At 46.0% G+C, this 21,986-nt stretch overlaps 1 protein-coding gene across 4 annotated transcripts in view; it reads left to right on the top strand.

Annotated features, from left to right (window-relative positions):
* Nucleotides 1-21,986, top strand: part of TRIP10 (thyroid hormone receptor interactor 10) — a 111,375-nt gene that overhangs the window by 86,898 nt on the left and 2,491 nt on the right. For 2 of the 4 annotated variants that reach the window (XM_053294355.1, XM_053294354.1), the window contains 9 exons: nucleotides 660-764; nucleotides 6,506-6,634; nucleotides 8,842-8,988; nucleotides 10,116-10,319; nucleotides 13,158-13,343; nucleotides 16,207-16,316; nucleotides 17,254-17,386; nucleotides 19,169-19,293; nucleotides 20,849-20,979. In XM_053294355.1, coding sequence (XP_053150330.1) covers nucleotides 660-764; nucleotides 6,506-6,634; nucleotides 8,842-8,988; nucleotides 10,116-10,319; nucleotides 13,158-13,343; nucleotides 16,207-16,316; nucleotides 17,254-17,386; nucleotides 19,169-19,293; nucleotides 20,849-20,979 — 1,270 coding nt within the window. The remainder of the gene's footprint in view (nucleotides 1-659; nucleotides 765-6,505; nucleotides 6,635-8,841; nucleotides 8,989-10,115; nucleotides 10,320-13,157; nucleotides 13,344-16,206; nucleotides 16,317-17,253; nucleotides 17,387-19,168; nucleotides 19,294-20,848; nucleotides 20,980-21,986) is intronic. The other 2 variants (XM_053294356.1, XM_053294357.1) reach the window with 2 other exon arrangements.

The following is a 21,986-nucleotide window of genomic DNA, read 5'->3' as shown; positions in this document are numbered from 1 at the left end:
TCTGGTATGATACTGGGGAAGGCAATACAGATATGGAGCACTGGGATGAGATTTAACTCTCTGTCCTAAGCATGGACAGAAGTTGATTTGATGGAGTAGGGTGGCCTTCCAAACTTCCTACAATTAGTGAACTTCTGGAGAAATCAGAAAGGTACTCTGTTTACCCTCTTCATTGGAGCAGGATAAAATTTACCCAAACCCACCATAAAAGGTGAATATTGAGAATCTGATTTACTCACTTATGCTCACAGAACTTTTTGAAGGCAGCTCCTAGACTCTTCTAGTTTGTATACACAGAGTGATACGACCACTCTTTCCACAAATGTTTGCTTATAGTATAAATTATAAGTGTTGGCATTCCTATCCTTAATGTTATGGTTTGTACAGCACTTGTTTTAAAAGTACTTCCGAAATAAGCTAAACTCTTATTTGGCAAACCAAAATAGCTAACAGAACAGAAATATTGGTACATGGAGTGGCAATTCTTGCCTGCACTGGTGGAATTCCTATGAAACTGATATTTCACTACAACAAAGTTGATGGTGCCCCCATCCATACACGGACAAGGATACATACAGCATGTCACTCGAGATTATCTTATGTATGTCTTGTAGGCAAACTGATGTAGCTATTGCTCACTCAGACTGTCTTCTCCACAGAGCAAGCGCAAGTTTGAGCGTGACTGCAGGGAGGCAGAGAAAGCCGTGCTGACAGCAGAGAAACTGGACCAGGACATCAATGCTACCAAGGCAGATGTGGAGAAGGTATTGATTGGAGTAGACTGCATGACTGCTTCTTGGGAGAACCCAAGGGCACTTCTGTAACTGGTACCCTGATGCTGGTGCTGCTTTCCAGTAACGGAGCCCTGGTAATCTTCCCTTGGTCTTGCTTGTGTAATGTTTAAGGCTTCTTTCCCACAAAACAGAAGCATCTCCTTGGGGAGGAGCTCCTTGGAAAATGCCGCCTTACTGCAGGGAAAGGCAGCCGCTATAGTTGTGTAGGGCTACAATAAACAAGACCCATGAGGAGGAGGAGAACATGTCAAAGCAGTCCTCTCCTGCTCAGGGGAACCATGTGAAGGCATATGAGATGGGTCTGCTGTTGCAGCTAAGCTGGTCTGGCCTTGTTGGGAACCATACGCAAGTTGCTCTAGTCTCTCTGGAAGAAGAGTGGAGTCCAAATCTAACTAATTCCATTTTCATCTTAAAGGGTGAAGGGCTTGGATCTCTGTTTGCTTTGCTAAAGCCTTTGTAGCTTTGTTTCAGAGTAACTAGGAATTGGGCATTTGTGAACTGCAAGCAAATTGTCCTTAGCTCTAGGCTGCTATGGTGCTGCTGTTCCCTGTTGATGGCCAGTTGCAGCAGAGAGCTGTCAAATGACACAATCCTGGGGCAAAGGGCCCAAAAGAACACTTGGGACAGACCCAAGTTCTGAAGGGTTCTAATACTCCAGGCCAAAAGGGCTCCTTGCAGACAGGGTTGGCCAAGTTGACTCGTAAAAACACATGTTGGGTGTTTTACAGGGCCAGATTAAGGGCAACTGATGCCCTAAGCACAGCCCAACAATGGTGCCCCCCCTTGGCCCCCTCCATTGGTCCCCCTCCACTGACAAGACAGTAAGACTCAAGCAAATTATTTACTTATACCTTAATATTTATTTAAATTTTTAAAAGTTTTCTTCTGGATTTTTTAAGGTTAAACACAACAGTTCCACTGCCTATAATTTCTTATAAATAGCTGCAACAGAAGGAATGATTGAGAAAAATATTTCATCTTCAAGGTCAGACATCATAACATAGGACCATCTTTTACATGACGTTTTATCAATATTTTGAACTCTTTACAGTAATCTTTCACAAACCAATGACTTTTTACTTCAGATACATAGTTTAGTAGTTTCTCGAAACTTTAGTCGCTCACCAAGCCAAAGAAAAGGTTTTTTTTAAACAATGCAGAGTAGTCAAACACGGCAGATAAAAACAATTACAAAAAATCGACTAAAGTTTTTATTTATTTACGTTTATTTGAGTATGGCAGTGAAATGCAAGGTGGCAAAAGAAATGCAAGGTGACAATAAGGGAGGCAAAAAGAGAGTTTGAGAAACATTTAGCTAAAAGTATCAAGGAGAATAATAAACACTTCTTTAAATACATCAGAAGCAGGAAACCTGCCAGGGAGGCTGTTGGATCATTAGATAATGAGGGAGCGAAAGGGATGATTAAGGAGGACATGGAGGTTGCAGAGAAGCGAAATGAGTTCTTTGTGTCCATCTTCACGGCAGAGGATACAGCGCATATACCTGTTCCTGAACTAGACTTTTCAGGGATGGAGGCTAAAGAACGGAGTCAGAGAGAAGTGACAAAAGATGATGTTCTAAACTGTCTGGAAAAACTGAAAACTAACAAATCACCAGGGCCAGATGGCATCCATCCAAGAGTTCTCAAAGAACTCAAATGTCAAATTGCCGACCTCCTTGCCAAAATATACAATTTATCCTTGCAATTGCCGTTCCAGGCAAATTGATGGAAAGCATCCTCAAGGAAAAAATTGTAAAGCACATAGAAGAACAGGCACTGCTGGGGGAGAACCAGCATGGCTTCTGCAAAGGTAAATCTTGCCTCACAAACCTTTTGGAGTTCTTTGAGAGTGTCAACAAGTGTGTGGATCAAGGTGATCCAGTTGACATAGTCTACCTGGACTTCCAAAAAGCTTTTGACAAAGTTCCTCATCAAAGTCTCCTGAGGAAATTTAGCAGTCATGGGATAAGGGGGCAAGTACATGTGTGGATTGCAAACTGGTTGAAGGATAGGAAACAGAGGGTAGGTATAAATGGAGAGTTTTCACAATGGAGGGAAGTAAGAAGTGGGGTCCCCCAGGGATCTGTACTGGGACCGATACTTATTAATTTATTCATAATGATCTAGAGGTTGGGGTAAGCAGCGAGGTAGCCAGATTTGCAGATGATACCAAACTCTTTCAGGTAGTGGAATCCAAAACGGATTGTGAGGAGTTCCAAAAGGATCTCTCCAAACTGGGGGAGTGGATGACAAAATGGCCAATGCGCTTCAATGTTGGCAAGTGTAAAGTGATGCACTTTGGGATGAAAAACCCCAACTTCAAGTATACGCTGATGAGATCTGAGCTGTTGGTGACTGACCAGGAGAGGGATCTTGGGGTTGTGGTGGACAACTCACTGAAAGTGTCAACTCAATGTGCGGCAGCTGTGAAAAAGGCCAGTTCCATGTTAGGGATCATTAGGAAAGGTATTGAAAATAAAACTGCTAATATTATAATGCCCTTATACAAAATGATGGTGCGGCCACACCTGGAGTACTGCGTACAATTCTGGTCACCACATCTAAAAAAGGACATTGTAGAACTGGAAAAGGTGCAGAAGAGGGCAACCAAGATGATCGGGGCCTAGAGCACCTTTCTTATGAGGCTAGGCTACAACACCTGGGGCTATTTAGTTTAGAAAAAATACGACTGCGTGGAGACATGATAGAGGTCTATAAAATCATGCATGGTGTGGATAGAGAGAAATTCTTCTCCCTCTTACATAACACTAGAACCAGGGATCGTCCCATGAAATTGATTGCCAGGAAATCTAGGACCAACAAACAGAAGTACTTTTTCACACAATGCATAATCAACTTGTGGAATTCTCTGCCACAAGATGTAGTGACAGCCAAGAACCTGGATGGCTTTAAGAGGGGTTTGGATGACTTCATGGAGGAGAGGTCTATCAACGGCTACTAGTTGGAGGGCTGTAGGCCACCTCCAGACCTCAAATGCAGGATGCCTCTGAGTTCCAGTTGCAGGGGAGTAATGGCAGGAGAGAGGGCACGCCCTCAACTCCTGCCTGTGGCTTCCAGTGGCATCTGGTGGGCCACTGTGTGAAACAGGATGCTGGACTAGATGAGCCTTTGGCCTGATCCAGCAGGGCTGTTCTTATGTCCTTATGTTCAGTGAAAGAGTTAAAGGCATTATTGCTAGGGGGGGAAACTCTGTGGTGCCCCCCTTCCCTTGATGCCCTAAGCACGTGCTTGTTTTGCCTTATGGTTAATCCAAGCCTGGTGTTTTACTATGTGGGTTAGAGATCCAGAAAAATGGTGTCTGGAGGCTTCCAAGAAGCAGGCATAATATGGCATAGTGGTGAAGAATGTGAGCTGTGAACCAGGATGTCTCCCGAGTTCAAATCTTGACTCGGCCTTGAATTGACCAGGTAGCTTAGGCAAGTTACGCATTAGCCCTGGGCCCCCATACGGGCATAGTGTTAACTAGTTTGACAGAATTGTTGTAATGATTAGTAAAATCATTAGAGCGTGGCTCTTTGAATATTTTGTGCTCCATAATGTAGAGCATAAATGCAAATAATTATAAAATATAGTGAATTGCCTATTATAGCCTGCCTTTTCTCTGTTAGCCTTACAGTAATGTACATGGGATTAGTGCATCTTATTTTCAGAACCACAGAGAGCCAGCATAGCGTAGTGGTTAGAGTGTTGGACTAGGACCAGGAGGACCCGAGTTCGAATCTCAGTCCAACCATGAAACTCACTGGGTGACTCTGGGCCAGTCATGTGTATCTGAGCCTAACCTACCTCACGGGATGGTTGTGAGGATAAAAATAAGCACGTGCTCAGCTCTCTGAGCTCCTCAGAGGAAGAGCGGGATATAAATGTAAAATACTAATAAGTTGGGCTAAGACACAGTTATTACTAAGGTAGTAAATGTTTTGCAAGTAGGGTCTCATATGACTGAATGCTTCTTCATCCCAAATAAAAAAATTGCTGTGCTAACTCTTCTCCTTGGCATCTAGTTGTTTATATGCAGGGATTTTCTTTTCCATGGAGGAACATTCAGGCATGTGAGCGACTATGGCTACTAGACTGAGGGCTGTGGGCCAGCCTCTGAGGCAAGATGCCTCTCAATACCAGTTGCAGGGGAGCAACACCAGGAGAGAGGGCATGCACATACCTCTTGCCTGTGGGCTTCCCAGAGGCATCTGGTGGGCCACTGTGTGAAACAGGATGCTGGACTAGATAGGCTTGGGCCTGATCCAGCAGGGCTGCTGTTATTTTATTTATTTTATTTATTTTATTTTATTAGTTTCTATACCACCTAATATAGAAATATCTAGACAGTGTACATATTAAAATAAAATATAAAACATTTAAAGTTCATAAAAACAGATAAAAATCACAATAGATAAAAACACATTAAAACTTAAAATTTCAATTTCAGTTAAAAGCCTGGGAAAACAGGTACATCTTCAGGGTCCTCCTAAAAGCAAACAGAGAAGGAGGTGCTCTTATTTCAGCAGGGAGCAGGTTCCAAAGTCCTGGGGCAACCACAGAGAAGGCCCGGTCCCAAGCCGCTACCAAACAAGTCAGCAGCAACTGTAACTGGATCTCTCCAGATAATCCCAATAGGCAACAGGGTTCACGACACAGAAGGCGCTCTCTTAAGTACCCTGGACCTAAGCCATTAAGGGCTTTATAGGTAAGAACCAGCACTTTGTATTTCGTTCGGAAATAGATCGGAAGCCAGTGCAGTTCTTTTAGAATCAGTGTTATATGGTCCCTTTGGGTAAACCCAGAGGCCAATCTGGCTGCTGCATTCCATACCAATTGTAGTTTACGAACTACATATAAAGGCAGCCCCATGTAGAGTGCATTACAGTAGTCAAGCCTAGAGGTTACCAGCATATGTACCACCATTTAAAAGTCATTTGTCTCCAGAAATTGATGTATCTGGCCTATCAGCCAAAGCTGATGAAAAGTACTCCTGGCCACAGCCTCAATCTGAGAAACCAGGGAGAGTTTGGGATCCAGGAGCACTCCCAGACTACAAACCTGATCGCTTAGGGGGAGTGTAACCCCATCCAGAACAGGCAGATCTAAACCATCTCTCGGATCCCGACCCCCTACACACAGTACCTTTGTCTTGTTTGGATTCAACTTCAGCCTGTGTTATCTCTCATCCAGCCCAATATCGCCTCCAGGCAGGCACTTAGTGGGGTCATGCCATTTCTTGATTAAGTTGGTATGGAGAAATAGATCTGGGTGTCATCAGCATATTGATAGCATCCCAGACCAAACTTCCTGACGATCTCTCCCAGTGGTTTCATGTAGATGTTAAAAAGCATTGGAGACAGTATGGAGCCTTGTAGAACCCCACACTTTAGCTCTCACTTTTCAGAACAACAGTCTCCAAGTGATACCATCTGGAATCTGCCAGAGAGGTAGGAACAGAGCCACTGTAAAATAGTGCCACCCAATCCCACCTCCTTCAAGCGACCCATCAGGATATCATGGTCAATGGTATCGAAAGGTAGGTAGCTTCTTAGGTAGTGGGTTGAGGCCTCTGAGGACAAGTGGACCCCTAACAAGGAGCACTGTCATATCATTATGGTCTTCCCTCCTTCTGCAGGATGAGAGATTACTGCAGAGGTTACTGTAATGCGGTCTTTCCACTTATGCACTGTCTTCAATATTCTCCAGGCAAAGCAGCAGGCAAACCTGCGTAGCCACATGGCTGAGGAGAGCAAGAATGAATACGCTTCCTATCTGCAGAAGTTTAATCACAATCAGAGCCAATTCTACTTTCTGGAGATGCCACAGATCTTCAATGTAAGTCTCTCTATCGATAATGTTTTTATTCTGCTTTCCTATCCCCCCCCCCCACCCGGCCGCCCACTTGTTAGTCCCTTAGAGTGCAAGCTAGACTCTCTTCCTCTCTCCTGAAGAAAATAACTTGGCATGGATGTTCATTTGAGACCATAATGGATAACTTTCTCAGTAAGTTCACCTTGGGCCACCACAGTGTTGTTAATCATTGATCTGTGGGGAAACTTCGAGCATTTGGAGAAAGGTGCCAGATGAAGTAAGAATGTGACTCCTCTCCTCTCCCAAGATCTGATGACAAAGAAGCACAGAAGGTGGTTTGGGGAAAGCAGGCAGAACTTTCTCCTTGCTTTAGTCTCTGAAGAGAAGGTTTGTGCGGAGAGGTTGATAAGGAACAGAATAATACCTCCTATGAGCCCTGAATTCAGATGCCACATCCTGTGGGTCTCTTCCTCTCTCAATTTTTTAGCAACCCAATTAATCAGCTGCTTTAAAACTGATCAGCTGATTAAATATGTATTAAAAGCACCTCAAACTGAGTCTCTTTTGGAGAGAATTTTAAACCAAAGCTACCATGCCTTGTGAGAAAAGAAGGGTATCTGTAATGTTGGGTTTATTTATTTATTCATTCCCAAGTAACACACCAGAATGAAAATAGCTTCAAAAAATAAACCGGGGGCAGGGGGCACAGCCTGTCACTGTTTGACCAATACTATTAGTACTACTATGAATATTCTTATACCTCTCTTCAACCTCAAAGTTCTCAAAATGTTTTACATAGAAAAATGAATACATAATTAAGATGGTCCCCTGTCCCCAAAGGCTCACAATCTAAAAAGAAACATAAGGCAATACAACTTACTCAACAATCCAAAATCTACCCCTACCAATTACTGAATAATCAGTTAAAATAATGATCTACTAATTCCAGGTCGCAATCCTGAGAAATGTCCTTTCCTCCCTCAGTATCTCCAAAGGAGCAGCCGTTTGGGACTGTGTAGGCCTCAGGATAGCTTTTAGTCCTGGGTTCTTGCCAGGCGGCAGATACGCCAGTCACAGTCTCCAAAATTGCCAATAAACTGAGTGAGAAAAGCAGCCCTGCTTGCTACTGTCTTATGTACTGAATTGGGGCCTCAGGCCTTTCTGCCCCTTCTAAAGCAGATAAGAGACTTTCATCTACTGAACTGAATAGATTTAATCAATGAAATTAAATTGGCATATTATCAACATCTCCGTCAAAGCAAGACTTATCAGAGCAACTGAAATAGGGTGATGCTGAAACATGGAACTGTTCTTACCAGTGCCACATGCAGTGTTGGCTGCAGTGGTGTAGGGAGGGCATAGGCAGCCCATGTTCTCATGGGCTGCCCCATCACCCCCCCGCCCACCACCGGGGCAGAGCACTCCCTGACCCGCCGCTCATGTGCAGAGACCAGTGGCAGGGCAGCCTCCCTGCAGGCTGCTGGGTCAAGGAGGCTGCCGCCACCACAGGGGGACCTGCTGGGTGCTTGAGGCGGCAAGGTGGAGAATCAGTGAGCAAGGCAGCCCCAGAAATGAGCGGGGCTGCTCCAGAGGCAGGGCAGCACGGATTCTTGATAAGGCCTGTGGGCCCTATTGCAGCTCTTGCCCATGGCTAGCAGCAAGAAAAGCAGGAGGGGCGGCCAGGAAGGCCTCTTCATTGCAAGGCTGATATGGGGTGAATTAGAAAGGGGTGGGGGCAGGGGCTCCTTTGTTGGTTTCTTTTTTTTATCACACTTGTAGACCGCCTAACATGTACATGTCTAGGTGGTGTACATAGTTTCAAAATATAACGAATAAAAGAAAAATAGGATAACATTTAAAAACAGTTTACACACACACACTATCCATATATATATATATACACATACGCTATATATATTCTCTCTCTCTCTCTCTCATACACATACACACTCACACTCATGCACACACATACATACACAAAACGCATGAGAGAACAGGTGTATCTTAAGGGTCTTTTTAAAAGCAGCCCCTGATGGAGAAGCTCTTGTTTTGACAGGGAGCACATTGCAAAGCCCTAAGGCAGCCACAGAGAGGGCCTTGTCCCGAGTTGCCCCCAGCTTGTTCGGTGGCAACTATCATACTTATAGGCAGGGTGCCTTCTGTAATGCTTGAGTCCAAATGATTCCCTACACACTTGTGGGTCTTTCTTCCACCCCCACCCCCATCCCTAGAAGCTGCAAGAGATGGATGAGCGACGGACCCGGCGACTTAAGGAAGGCTACAGCATCTTTTCAGAGACAGAACAGCAGGTTGTGCCCATCATTGGCAAGTGCTTGGAAGGCATGAAGGCAGCAGCAGATTTGGTGGATGAGAAGAATGTGGGTGTCTGCCAGATGAGTCACACTGTCAACTCTGTAGCAGGCTAGAGAATGGCGGGTGTGCCATCTAATGGGGATGGGCTGGATTGCCAGACACAACACCTCTGCTCCGTGAGCAGTTGGGTGGGGCTCCAAGGGGACATCTCCATTCCATGGTCTGTAGGTTCTGCTGGGGGCAATGACTTAACTTTGAGCCTTGGCAAAGTGGGAGAGGCTGCTTTTCCCAGTGAAGTCTGCCTCCAGCTTTCAGCAGCCATAATGGCAGGCATGGAGAGGCTAAGCCACACCACGCCACAATTCAGAATGAAGCTTCCCCCCAGGCTGTCTTCCTGAGTTGACCTCTGTGGTTCAATACAGTAAGCATGAAGGGAGGTGGTGAAAGAGAGAAGTCCCAGGACTTTAACCATCAGAATGGAAATGCCTATAGCAGTGAAGTCTGTAGACATCTGGCTCACTTGGGAATATTTCAGGTCCCTCCCTTGGTTTTCATATTTAAAAGCACAAATTAGTCTCGAGCTCTTCTGCACACTAAGATGTGGCAAACCATGTGGACAGCCCATGGGAACTTGCCTTGCACTGACGCAGACCATCCATCCGTCTAAGTCGGCCCTGCCTGCCCTGACCAGCAGTGTTCCCCAGTGCTGCTGCTCCCTGGTCTTTTATCAGAAGATGCTGGGGACTGGACCCAGCGGACCTTCTGTGTGCAAAGCATGTGCCCTCCCACTGAGCCGTGGCCCCAGAAATGCACTTGCTTAGGATACTCATCTCTTGATTTAATTTTATGATTGTAGTTACTGTAGTCAAAGATAGTGGGCTTCTTGCATTTAGGGTGCTGTCCCCACTAAAGGACCACCCTACTATCACCACCACCACCACACTTCAGACTAAGGGCCTGAATCCAGGAGTCTTCCCTGTGGCTGGGACCTCTCAATGTTCCACACAATTCAGAAGAGCCTAAGGGGGTTAGAGCAATGGCAGGGGACACTGTCGGATCCTGCCGCTGGTCTCTATTAGAGCTGGTGCTGGATTTTACTCTGCTGTTGGTTTTGAAGTGATCGTGAGTTGGAGGAGTCTGTACACAAGGGTGTTCCTTGGCACCACTAAGGAGGATGTTCTCCTCTCGCTAGGACTCGCAAGCGCTGATTGAACTGCACAAATCAGGCTTTGAAAGGCCAGGAGACATGGATTTTGAGGACTTCAGCCAGCCCATCAACCGTACCTCCTCAGACAGCAGCCTGGGCACCCCCCGTGGCACCCTTGATGGCCGACTGGATCCTCGTCTGCTGGGCAAGAACAAGGGGAAGCGCTGGCTCTTCAGCAGGAAGAATAAGGTGGGAATTGGAATGGAAAGTGCTTGGAAAGTACCCACCTCTGTTTGTAGAACGACTCTTTTTCCAGCTCTGACTGTGGTTCAGTGAAATTGGTGGAGGGGAGGGCACGAGGAGAAGATGGATGGCCACAATATTTGTCCCTGCCCCTATGTGGAGTAGTACTCCAGAGTTCTGGATTCCCCGCAAGATGTTTGGTGACATGTAGTACAGAGAGTGCTGTGCGGTGCTAGGCCCTTGCTCCTTTCCCCAGCCCCTGCCCATTGAACTACCGCTGCCCCTCAAGTCTTTGCTTTAATTAAGAGGGCAGTACTCTGTGCTGATTAGCAGGATGCCCTTGGCATGCTAGCACCCTCCACCTTTCTGGCTGCCTTTTCTGTCCATGCTGGCTGCTTGTACTAGTCCTTGCGAAAGAGCTTTCTCCTCCAATTTTTCTGGGACTAACCAATGCTTCCAGAGAATGTCTATGTCAGAATAGGCTTGTGGCGGTCATGTCTGCTACTGGAGGGCCTTAGCTGAGGCATCCACCCTTCTTCAGCCAGTGCTCATGTTCGCCTCGTGTGCTTCGGATTGCCCAGCCCTCTCCTGCTCTAGAGGCCTTGGATCTCTGCCCCTGAAGCCTGCTATTCCAAGAAGCAAGTCCCAGTTGCCTCTCTCCTTCATTAGCTGGAGGGTGTTCCCATTTTCCTGCAGTCTGGTTGACCTCTCTGCTTATATTGTGGAGGTTCCTATGGCAAAGGAAAAGACTCTTCCTCCTAGAGTCTCTTTTCCCCCCCTCTGAAGGATCATTTATATTTTATGACATGCTGTGTGTTGGTGGAAGGCCCTAGCAAAGGCCTCCTTCCTTTCCTCCTCTTCTTCCACCTGAGCACCTGCCATGGACATCCTGAGCATTCCTGCTCCACATCTGAACTGTGGGCTTTGCTTCCCTTTCTAACTCCTCTAGACCTAGCCTTGGACTGTGAATGCTCCTCTCTCCAGCCACATCTGCCCTATAAATCCTGCAGTGTAGATGTCACAAGAATGCCAAGCTCAGCTGTCCTGGCTCGTGTCTGTTGCTGGCCTCCCCTTTTGCCTACATTGCCTTTTTTATGCTGTGTGACTTTCTTCCACGTCATCTGTGTTGTCTTTCTGCCTCCGGACATCTGTAAGCTTGCTGCCTCTTTCACAGTTCCTCCACATGTATCCATCAACCCCCCTGGGATGGGAGAAAAATAAGAAAGAGAGCCAGCTGACATTCTAGAGGCCCCTCTGTGAACTTGTTAACCTCCTTCTAGCTCTTCAGAGGGGGATGCCCAGGGGTGACCCCTACTTCTGTTGCTTTTGGCAACCTTGGGTGGGGCTGTTCTGTTCCTCACTTGTGCCAAGCCACATTCCTCTTCTTCACACTGTCCTCCATTGCCCATCCCTCTCGGTGCTGAAAACGGCAAGTTTTGCCAAAAAAAGAGAGAATTGCTTTTAAAAGCCAGAACAAACAAATGAATGCCAGTGTTGCATTGTTACTTCTTTGATCCAATATTTGCAAGCTGTGTTGTGGCCAGAAGAGGAGTGGGTGAAGGGTGAGAGGATATGCAGGAAGGGAAGGCTACTATAGGCCCCCTTGGAAGCCCAGGTAGCTCATACAGTCTTCCTGTGGCTGCTTAGCTGTAGTCTGTTGGGGTGCATCCACATTAGACTAGGTCATGAACTGAGAATTGCTCTTTAGCTGTTGGCAGATAAGTTGCTCAGCTCCATAAGTGACTGTCTGGTGGGGAGGGGTCCTCTGTAGCAATCAGAATGTGGCTTTTAAAATCTTCCTTGGCTCCTAGGAACCGCCTGGGGCAGTATATAAATGTACTAAATAAATAAATATGACCCTAGGGCAGGCCTGCTCAACTTTGCTCCCCCCACCACTGTTTTTGGACTACAACTCCCATAATTCCCAGCCACAGTGGCCAATAGCCAGGGATTATGGGTTGTAGGCCAACATTTGCAGGAGGGCCAAAGCTGAGCAGCCCTTCCGTAGGGTCATTGATGTTAATACCCACCACTAGTGAATCCCTGGACTTATCCCACTCACAGTAAAGGCTGTGCGCTTTTGTCCTGCTTTCAGTAAAATGGACTAATTTGTGTCAAGATACAGGCTTAACTGAGACAGGGAGAGTGAGACCAATAGGAAGAGCATGGCTTTACCTTGGCACTTCTTCAGCACTCCTGAGCTCTCTGGCCTGCTTTTCTGATAAGCTTCCTCAAGATGGTTCCTACTAACCTTGCACCCCATTCCTTGAAGCCACACACACCCAATAGCATTGAAGATTAGGGCCAGTTTATCATGGAATCTGAGACCAGGAATTTCAGATTGGGAAGGAGGTCATTCTAGAACATGTTGGAATGAGATGCCATCACCACCCTGAGCATCTCTAGCCCTCTTGGAAAGTCAGCTCTGCCTCTTAGCATGACACTTACGCTCTCTCGCTCACTCTTTTGTTCCCTGATGGTGAGGTGCTGCTGTGCATTTTGTGCTGCTGCCCCCTACCCTTTCCTCCATGTATTCTTGGTTTTTTTTTTTTACAGTGCATTCCTCTTATATTGAGCACACAGGGTTGATATTGTTAGGTGAAAGAAGCAGATGGCATAAGCATTGGTACTTGTGACAAATTGTTCCAAAAATGTTTTGGCTAATGAGGTGCTTCCCATTGTAAGCAAGCACATTATAAATGGAATGTACTGTAACTTTCCTTGTTGTTGTTGTTGTTGTTGTGTTTTGGGTTTTGTGTGTGTGTGTGTGCCTTTTTATTTTCTTACAGAGTTTTCTCTGTTTTGTGTGTTCGTTCGTTGTTTATGGCCCTTGTCTGTCGCTAGCTCCCACCCCCTCCCCTCTCCCCCTTAAATTGCCCCCCCTCCTCCTCCTCGTCTTCCCCTTCTTCATCTGCCATCAATGGACCTCCATCCCCCAAATTCACCCGTGACCCACTGTCTTACTGTTTGAACGAGATCAATAAGACAGTCAAACCCCGCATCACGTCCTTCCGCAGCCTCAAACGGGGGGTAAGTGGCTAATTTTCTTTGCTCAATCAGCATTGCATGTCTGCTGTTTTCAAAGGCACCTGCCAAGGAGGAAATTGGTCGTTCTCTTGCTAAAATTTTAAAAGCCCTGAGTGTCATCCCAACCCTCTACCATTTGCTTTAAACCGGAAAAGAGCTCTCAGATCCCCTGCTAACTTGGCAAAGAGGCACCTTTTAACGTGGTGATTCTCTTTATTTAGCAGGGGGAGAGTAACTGGCCCTCTCCACCCCCAGCACAATATCTCCAGTGACTGTTGCTGGTGTCTATCTTATGTTTCTTTTTAAATTGTGAATCCTTTGGGGACAGGGATCCATCTTATTCATTTGTTATTTTTCTGTGTAAAATGAGCCATCTTTGGAAGGGCGGTATAGAAATTGAATAAATAATAATAATAATTTTAAAATCAATTCCAGTTTATCCCTGGATAGACTAGCCCTTTTTGGCATAAGTCCAGCAACTGGTTTAAGTCTGCTTTCCCAGTCTTCGTTCTTGGCACATGGCTGGATGCCACCCAAAAAGGAATTTGCTTTTGAGGCAAATATACCCAGACAGTGGCTGCCCCTTCCCTCTGCCATTCTGACAAATAGAGAGGGACACATGGGAGCCTCCCAATGGGGAGGAACTAATGACAAAGGAGCTTTGAGTGTTGTTGTTGAACTCAGAGGTGTATGGCAAGTGACTACAGTGGGCAGCTGGAGTGCCTACCTGAGACTCGGGATACTTGCTTCATAGTGGCACCATTCTGATTTGCACAGACCACATTGCATGTAACTTCATACACGCATCCTTCTGAACTTTATAGCATGCTTATGCTACTCCTATGAAACCATGCCCAAAGCCTTGAACGGGGGGGGGGGTGAGAGGAGAGCTTTTGTTGTTGCCCTTCCTAGAGGCAGTGGATTCAACTCCCTAATAAATGGCTTTCAAGAGAACTTGCAAAACGTTGGTGGAGGAAGAAGCCAGATGGCAGCCTTCCAGTCCAACCCTCTGGCCAAGGCAAGCCCATCATTCCGTTCCTACTAATCGGGTTACATGGTTCAGACCGCGTTGCATCACAAGTGGACTGCAAGAAGGTGCTTATGGAACAAGTAGCTCAAGGTGATTCATATGACTGAGCCAATCCACACCCTGTAGGAAGAAAGCAAACACTCAGACATCCCTAATCCAAGTCACTACCAGTACATTTCCCCCCCCAGCACCAAATGTCTTATCAGATCCTCCTGTGATCTTTGTTGGAAAGCTCTAGGACCATACAATTGGAAGGAACCAGAAGACCACTGAGTTCCATCCCATAGCAGAATCCATCAGACCTCTGACCAATCAACCACAGTGCACATGTCAAAAATGTTTGTGGGTGGCGCAGGTTACAATATTCCTTTATGATGATCAAGTGAAAGATGGCCAGATTCCTAAGCCCTGACAGTCTGGACCATCCCCTGCTGTGATATCCTTGCAAAGCTCTCAACATATTCCTGTAATGTGTTTTGGTTGGTTTTTTGTTTTTGTTTTTAAGATATATATCCCGCTCTTCCTCCAAGGAGCCCAGAGCAGTGTACTACATACTTGAGTTTCTCCTCACAACCACCCTGTGAAGTAGGTTAGGCTGAGAGAGAAGTGACTGGCCCAGAGTCACCCAGCTAGTATCCTGGCTGAATGGGGATTTGAACTCAGGTCTCCCCGGTCCTAGTCCAGCATTCTAACCACTACACCACACTAGTTCAAGGTCAAAAATAACTCTTATGCAGCAATGGGGAAGGGAGGTGCATCCTTTTAGTTTGCTCCTTTATTCTGAGCTTGATGGCTCTTACGTATGCTCAAAATTAAGAATTCTAAGAGTAGAAGAGGGGGCAGATAGGCTTTCCCCCTTGCTGCCCTAGTTCAAATCTAGCCTTGGAGCTTTAGAGACTAATCGTTTTGGTCTTGGGGTCAAATTGTGCATAAAGCTCAGCCACATTAATGGTTTTCCCTTTTATTTTACTCAAATCTACAATCTAGAATGGGAGGTTATGCATGCAGGGGGAGTAGCATTTACTTCCCTGTGGGCTATTTTTCCTATCAAACTTCAAAGCTGATCTTCATTCAGGGTGTTGTGGGGGTGGCAGGGAGATATAACTACCTCCCCTACAGGACCACTGAAATGTATACGAAGTGCTTTGAACTTTCTCAAGTGCTACCTACTTGCTACTCTTTCTGTCAGCCTTTCCTGTATTGGGAGCCAGGTCGGGCAGGGCAGCCAAGATCTGCTACAGCACTCGGTTTGGGTGGGTCTCTGCAAAGTAAGATGTCCTGTGTCTTGTATCTGCTCTGGAGACAATCGCTTGCTGCTGAGCTCCGTAATCTTGTGGCCCTGATGCTGGTCCTTACCTACTCACTACCTCAAACAGAGGTGTGGTGGGTATAAAATATGTACCTGTGGGTGAGTAACTGAAAAATTACAGCTGGGAACATGACGAAAGAGGACTCTAGTCCCCACAGATGCAATGGAGATGATGTTTAGAACAGATTAGCTGGGAGCCTCCTGGTTGCCTTCAGATGCTAACAGCTGGGATGCAGTGGTTACAACTTGTACTGACTAATGCTGAGGCCCAAATTCACCAATGCTTCCCCAAGGACACAGCACTAAGCAGGTCATGGGTGCAACCTGAACCCCTTGAAAGGTTGGGGTGTGCTTCTGTCAACGTGCAGGTCTGACAGCCTTTTAAAATGAGTATTTATTTTATGGTAGCCTGAAAATGCATTTCTGAGGTCGGACTGCAGAGAGGGGAGGTATGGAGTGGTCTGACAGGGAAGTGGCCAGGAAGGCATCCAGAGGAGGTGGTTATGTGTGTCTCTTTCTGCTGCCAGACTGTGATCACAGAAGACTTTAGCCACCTGCCTCCCGAGCAGAGGAGGAAAAAGCTGCAGCAAAAGATTGAAGAAAGAAACCGGGAGCTGCAGAAGGAGCTTGATCAGAGGTCAGAGAATGAAAGTCAATACTGTCTGTGTGGGCTTTTAAACTACTCTGTCTGTCTGTCTAACACACACACATACCGCCTGTCTAATTTTAGCCAGAAATTTGCAAAGGTTGGATCTTTTGAAATCTATAATTAAAACATGATTGTCCAGGTCTCATATTTGTCCTAACAGTAAATGCAAACCCACAGTAACTACCCAGACTTTGAAGCTTCTCAAAATATATTCATTTCTTTTGCAGAGAGGAAAAATTACTTATTTAGGCACAGGCCATTAGGAAAAAGAAATATTACATCAACAATCCATGGTCAATAAATGATTCAACACAAAAAGGGTATACATAAATGACTCAGAATAAAACACTGCCTGGAAGAAATACAATTCAGAGATTTGGGACCATCCAAAATACATTTTGTCTGAAGAGTATTGTTGCCTGTCTTATGGCAATCTTTTAAATACTAAAAGGCACAACCTCCTGTTCTTGTTGGCAGGTGAAAAAGAAAATTCCTTTCAGCTCTTTCCAGCTTAGGCATGTGTGTGATTTGGCTTGGTAAAAAGCCCAAAAATACATTGATTGTTAACTGTCTGGCATAGGGCAGGAACCAGTGCATATGCTTTAATGCCATGCCAATGTGTGTGGTGTGTGTTTGCTTTTGTGGATAAATGTTTTGTTATGCCAGGCCTTATCAATTGTTATGCCAGGTCTTCTCAATGGCTGGCTTGCCAAACCAAGCAAAAAATGATGCGGGTTTTACAACAGCAATACATTATTTTGTGTTTCGAGGGCACATAGGAAGAAGCCAGATGACTACATTATTAAGAATTCAGTCTCATTAGTGATAATTTGCCCCAAATTGCTTGAATTCCTTCTCATCCCTTCAGTGCAAAAGTCGTGTCTCAGTAACCAGTTATCCTCCCCTTCCCCACCCCCACCCCCAGGGATGCCTTAAACAAGATGAAGGATGTTTACCAGAAGACACCCCAGATGGGAGATCCCAGTAGCCTTGAGCCAAAGATCTCAGAGACTCTGGGCAACATTGAGAAATTGCGCCTCGAAATCCAGAAATATGAAGTAAGAGGTTGGTGGGGGTGCAGAGGGAGAAGATGGGGTTTGTTGCGCATAGCCATGGCCAGGCGTGACTGGCAGAGGGCTGTGTCATGTCCAAGTTTCCTTCAGTGTTTCCTCTAACAGAGATTCCCAGATGTTGTTGACTACAACTCCTAGCATCCCCAGCTGCAATGGCTTTTGCTTGGGGATTCTGGGAGTTGTAGTCAACGTCTGGAAATCCCTGTTAGAGGGAACACTGGTTTCCTTCCAGAAATCTCTTATATTGCTAAAAATATGATGGGGTGGTGGTGGTTGTGGTTCCTAGCAATTATATTGTGCTTTTTTCTCAGTGTTTAAAATGCTTCAGGTACAGTATATCATGCTGGTTTTGTCCTCTAATATGTTGCCTACATCGTTTGAGATGTGCTTGTATAATAATGTGTTAGTACATCATCTTGGGAGCAATTACTATCATTAGTAAGGCAACTAATAACCCTATAGGTTTCTTTGTCGATTTATCTCAATAACCCTTCTAACAACCTCCCATTTGGCAAGTCGGGTACTGGCAGCACAGTAAGGTCATTCACACGACCCTTGCGCTGGGGAGGACTGGTGGGGGGTGGGGAGGCTGCTCCCTGCCTCCCCACATACAATCACAGTTTGTCAGAAAGCTCTGCCGCTGGTGCAGCACCACCACCGCTGCTGCGGCAAGTAGCCGAGCAGGGAGCCCCCAGCATCCCACAATGCACTGCAGCAGGAATGTGCTGCGTAAGGGGATTTCGCCACTGCTGGGCCCTCTTGTTGCCCGGCTCTGTGGATGCTTGGGCTGCAGGCAGCTCGAGGAGTGGGGTAGAAGGGCATGCTTGCACCCTTCTGCCTCAGTATGAGCTTGGGTGAACAGCTCGGGCTGCTCATCCAAGGAGCACCGAGATCAGCCCCGATCCCAGTGGTTCTCCCGAGCAGCTCTATCTAAGTAGGGCTGCTTTAGCTCACGTAGAGCTGGTTGTGAGAAGGACCTCACTGTTAATTAGACTGAGACCGAGAGGATCATGGCTGGCCTCGTGAGTTTGTGTTGGAGGCAAACTTGGAGCATGGCTAGCTCCAGAGGGTGGTGAGGCTGGTCATAGCCAGGGCTCCAGGACCAGTAAATGACCCTCTGCCCCAATAGCCTCTTCATTCTCACTTTTCATGGAAGTATCGGAAAACGTCGGAGGCAAAGTGAGAGAGGATTCTCTGTTTGAACGCACCCTGGCTCTTGCAGGTTAAAGGGTGCCTTGTGCAGGGCTTACCAAATCCTGGAGCCAGCACTGGATTTGAACTAGGGACACATTCTTGGCCAGTTCTTGATCAAGGTCAGTGCTCACTGGAATAATCAAGAGCACAGTAGTAGGGTTCCCATTCATTTCCATGGGACTCTCACAGGGAAGCGTCCTAGTTAAATGTGCTCAGTATTAATTGGGGGAAGGAGGTGGAGAGTGCCATTTGGCTTTTCCAACTGGGACATGACAGTGTTTAGGACCAGCCCTGGAAGTCACACAATGAAGCCAGGTTAGGAGAGCAGCAGATTTTCTTGTTTGTGACTCTGGTGGGGAGGATGAAAATGGAGAAGATCTACATTGTATTCAGTGCACCACATAGCAGGTTATCCAAACCATAAGCACATTTTCAGCCTTCAAGAACCTATATCTGGAAGGAAGAGTTGTGCAAACAGCCTAGGTGCCATTGTTAACAAACAGCCCACTCGGTGAATTCTGTGCTGCAGCACAGAATTCCCTAACCCATATCCATCTGCTGGTCTCCATGCAGGCTTGGCTAGCAGATGCAGAGAGCAGGGTGCTGAGTAACCGCCCTGATTCGGTCACACGCTACAATCGCCACCTGGATCACACCAGTGCCCTGAACAACAACAACTGCTCACACGAGAAAGACAGGTGAGATCTGGGTTTGGGGGGGCGAGGTCCAGGACCTGTGGCTATTCCAAGGTAGCCCTCCCCATGTGTGGAGAACAGAAGAGAAGAAAGAGCCAGGCCTCAGGCACTTTCATTCTCTTTCCTTTGTGTTCCCAAATGGCAATTTTTGCTGCAGATGCCCACTCACTCCTTGGTAGCAAGTTGACATGAGCCATGTTGGCGTCAGAGAATGGAGCAAAGATCTTGCACTTCCTTTGAGCAGCAGAGAGTTCACTCTTTCCTAGAAACCCAGTTTAGCTACACCCAGGGAACAAGGGTTTGTTTCCACCTCAACCCCCCCATCTGTTTCTGACAGAACAATAGCTTCAGGCCAGTGAAATAGGTTTTGTCTGTCTCTGAGCCCTTATTGATAAGGGCTGGAGAGAGAATGTAGAGTAAACTCTGATGCCAGCTCAGTTGTTTCTATTTCTGGACATCTAGAAGAAGGGCTGTAAACAAGGGGGCCACAAATTGCAAAGGGTGGCAGTAGGTCTGCCACTTCTGTGTACAGCCCAATATATAGAATTATTTTTTTAAAAAAATGGCAAGAACAGAGTGACCCATTTGCAACTGCAGTCAGTGGTATTTCTATACTATTTTCTTCCACTGTTATCAGTGTTTCACTGTATCATAGTTATCACCAAGTGTTATCACTGTATCCTAGTTGGTGAGTTTTCTTTGCATTCAAATTGGTGAGAAGCCTATGCAGGCTTAGTTCACTTGCATAGTTTATCTGGAGTTATTTTGCAGGCGTCTTCTATAGACTCATTATGACTCTGGATTGAGTACAGTGGTCCCTCGACTTACAAACTACTCGACATAAGTATTTTTCGAGTTACAAACGGCAGTTTTAGATCCGGTTTTAGATGCGGTTTTTTCGACTTACAAATTTTTAGATGGGGTTTCCTCGACTTACGAATTTTACATGCGGTTTCCTTGACTTGCCTGCCTGTTTACTGCCTGTTTATTCTTGAAAAGAAATGTTCCTGTGCAGTTTGCAAGCCTTACTGGGGGTCTGGGTCTTTTTTCTAGGCTCCGGAACGCATTAATCCGTTCCCAATGCATTCCTATGGGAAACCGCTTTTCGACTTACGAATTTTTCGACTTACAAATGTGCATTCGGAACGGATTAATTTCGTAAGTAGAGGGACCACTGTACACTGATTTGTGAAGGGGTTGATGGGGGATGGTGGGGCTGAGGGAGCACTGGAAAAAAATCCCTTCTGACTTGCTCTTTCTCTCCCCCACCCCCATGACTTCACACTAGCTGCTATGAATTAGTCCCTCTGGCACTTGCACAAATATAATAATTGAAGCTTGTACACGCAAAACAAAGAGGCCACCTTCCAATTGTGCATTAGGCCTTCAGTGGGTCAGAGTTCAAGGGAGCTTGGGAATTGCAGGGAAGCACTTTCTCAATGGAAATTCTGGACAGAGGCCAGCAGTCCTGGATTCTTGGCAGACTTGGATCCCACTGCTAGAAGCAGGGCCGGCTTTGCTGCTGCAAGTTCCACTCCACCTCTCACTTTCCTTGCAGTCCTGACACCAGTCACTCAGATGAGAACCAGGACACCCTCAGCCAGCCAATCTACACAGAGTTTGATGAGGACTTTGAGGAGGAATTGGCATCACCCATTGGCACCTGTGTAGCCCTCTACCAGTTTGAAGGTATCTAGTTCAGCAAGATTCCCCAAGTGCTGTGTTCACAACCAAGAGCCTTGATTTTGGGACAAGTGTGTGCCGTTTTACTCTGCTCGCTCTGTGAGTGCCAGAGAATAGGCTTGTGAAATATGCAGTTGAGCATGGAGAGGCAAACATAGATTACTCTTAATCAACGCTGTCCTGACTTGCCTCAAATTAATGGGTAGGGCTGGGAGGAAAAGCAAGACTTGTGAGGGCGGGTGGGGGGGGGTCCCCCTAAAAGACTTTGTCTTCTACGTCTCTTCCTGCCTCACTAAAACAATTTTATAAGAAAACTAATGCAGATTACACAGCCCTAGATATAGGAAGCTAATCATCTCTACCAAGATGTTGAACATCTCTACCAAGAGAAGTTGGTAAACTTCTGTAAACTTATATAAATTGTGAGTCAAGCTACTTTGCATTATGCAAAAGGTGAACATACAAAATTTATTTTATTTATTTTATAAATAAATGATATAAAACATGCAATTTGGCACCGAAGATTTAGCCTTTGACATCTTTAAAGCTTTATTCAGCAGCTCTTCTTTCTAGCTTCATGGGATTCAACCAGTATTGCTCAAACTTTTTTTTTTAAGCAAATGCTCGTTTCCTGCTCTGACACGATCAGTCTCCTAGATAGGAAGCCCAGGTCTACATTTGCTTTGCTTCAGCAGTGTTCTAAGATCTTTCACTGTGAGCCTTTGGCTACTCCCTTAAGTATATTGTTGTACCCATAAGGCTCAGGAAAATGCTCTTTAAAAAATAATTAGGAATGCTGAAACGCTTGGGAAACCATGTACCACATTCTATGCTTTTTCTGCATTCCTGCAGACCCTTATCATGCAAACAGGCTGTTCCAAAACCATCCCCACAGAATTCCGGACAGGGTCAAAAGGGTCTTCCTAATGCTGTGGAGAGAGCATCTACAGATGTATCCTTGTTGATGTTCTGGCTGGGGACATCAACATCATGGCGAGTAGAGATCTCAATCT

The sequence above is a fragment of the Hemicordylus capensis genome, chromosome 2, assembly GCF_027244095.1.
Source record: "Hemicordylus capensis ecotype Gifberg chromosome 2, rHemCap1.1.pri, whole genome shotgun sequence".
In the NCBI taxonomy this organism is placed as follows: domain Eukaryota; kingdom Metazoa; phylum Chordata; class Lepidosauria; order Squamata; family Cordylidae; genus Hemicordylus; species Hemicordylus capensis.
Note: the sequence above shows the minus strand (reverse complement) of the source record. Positions and strands in the feature narration are given on the sequence as shown.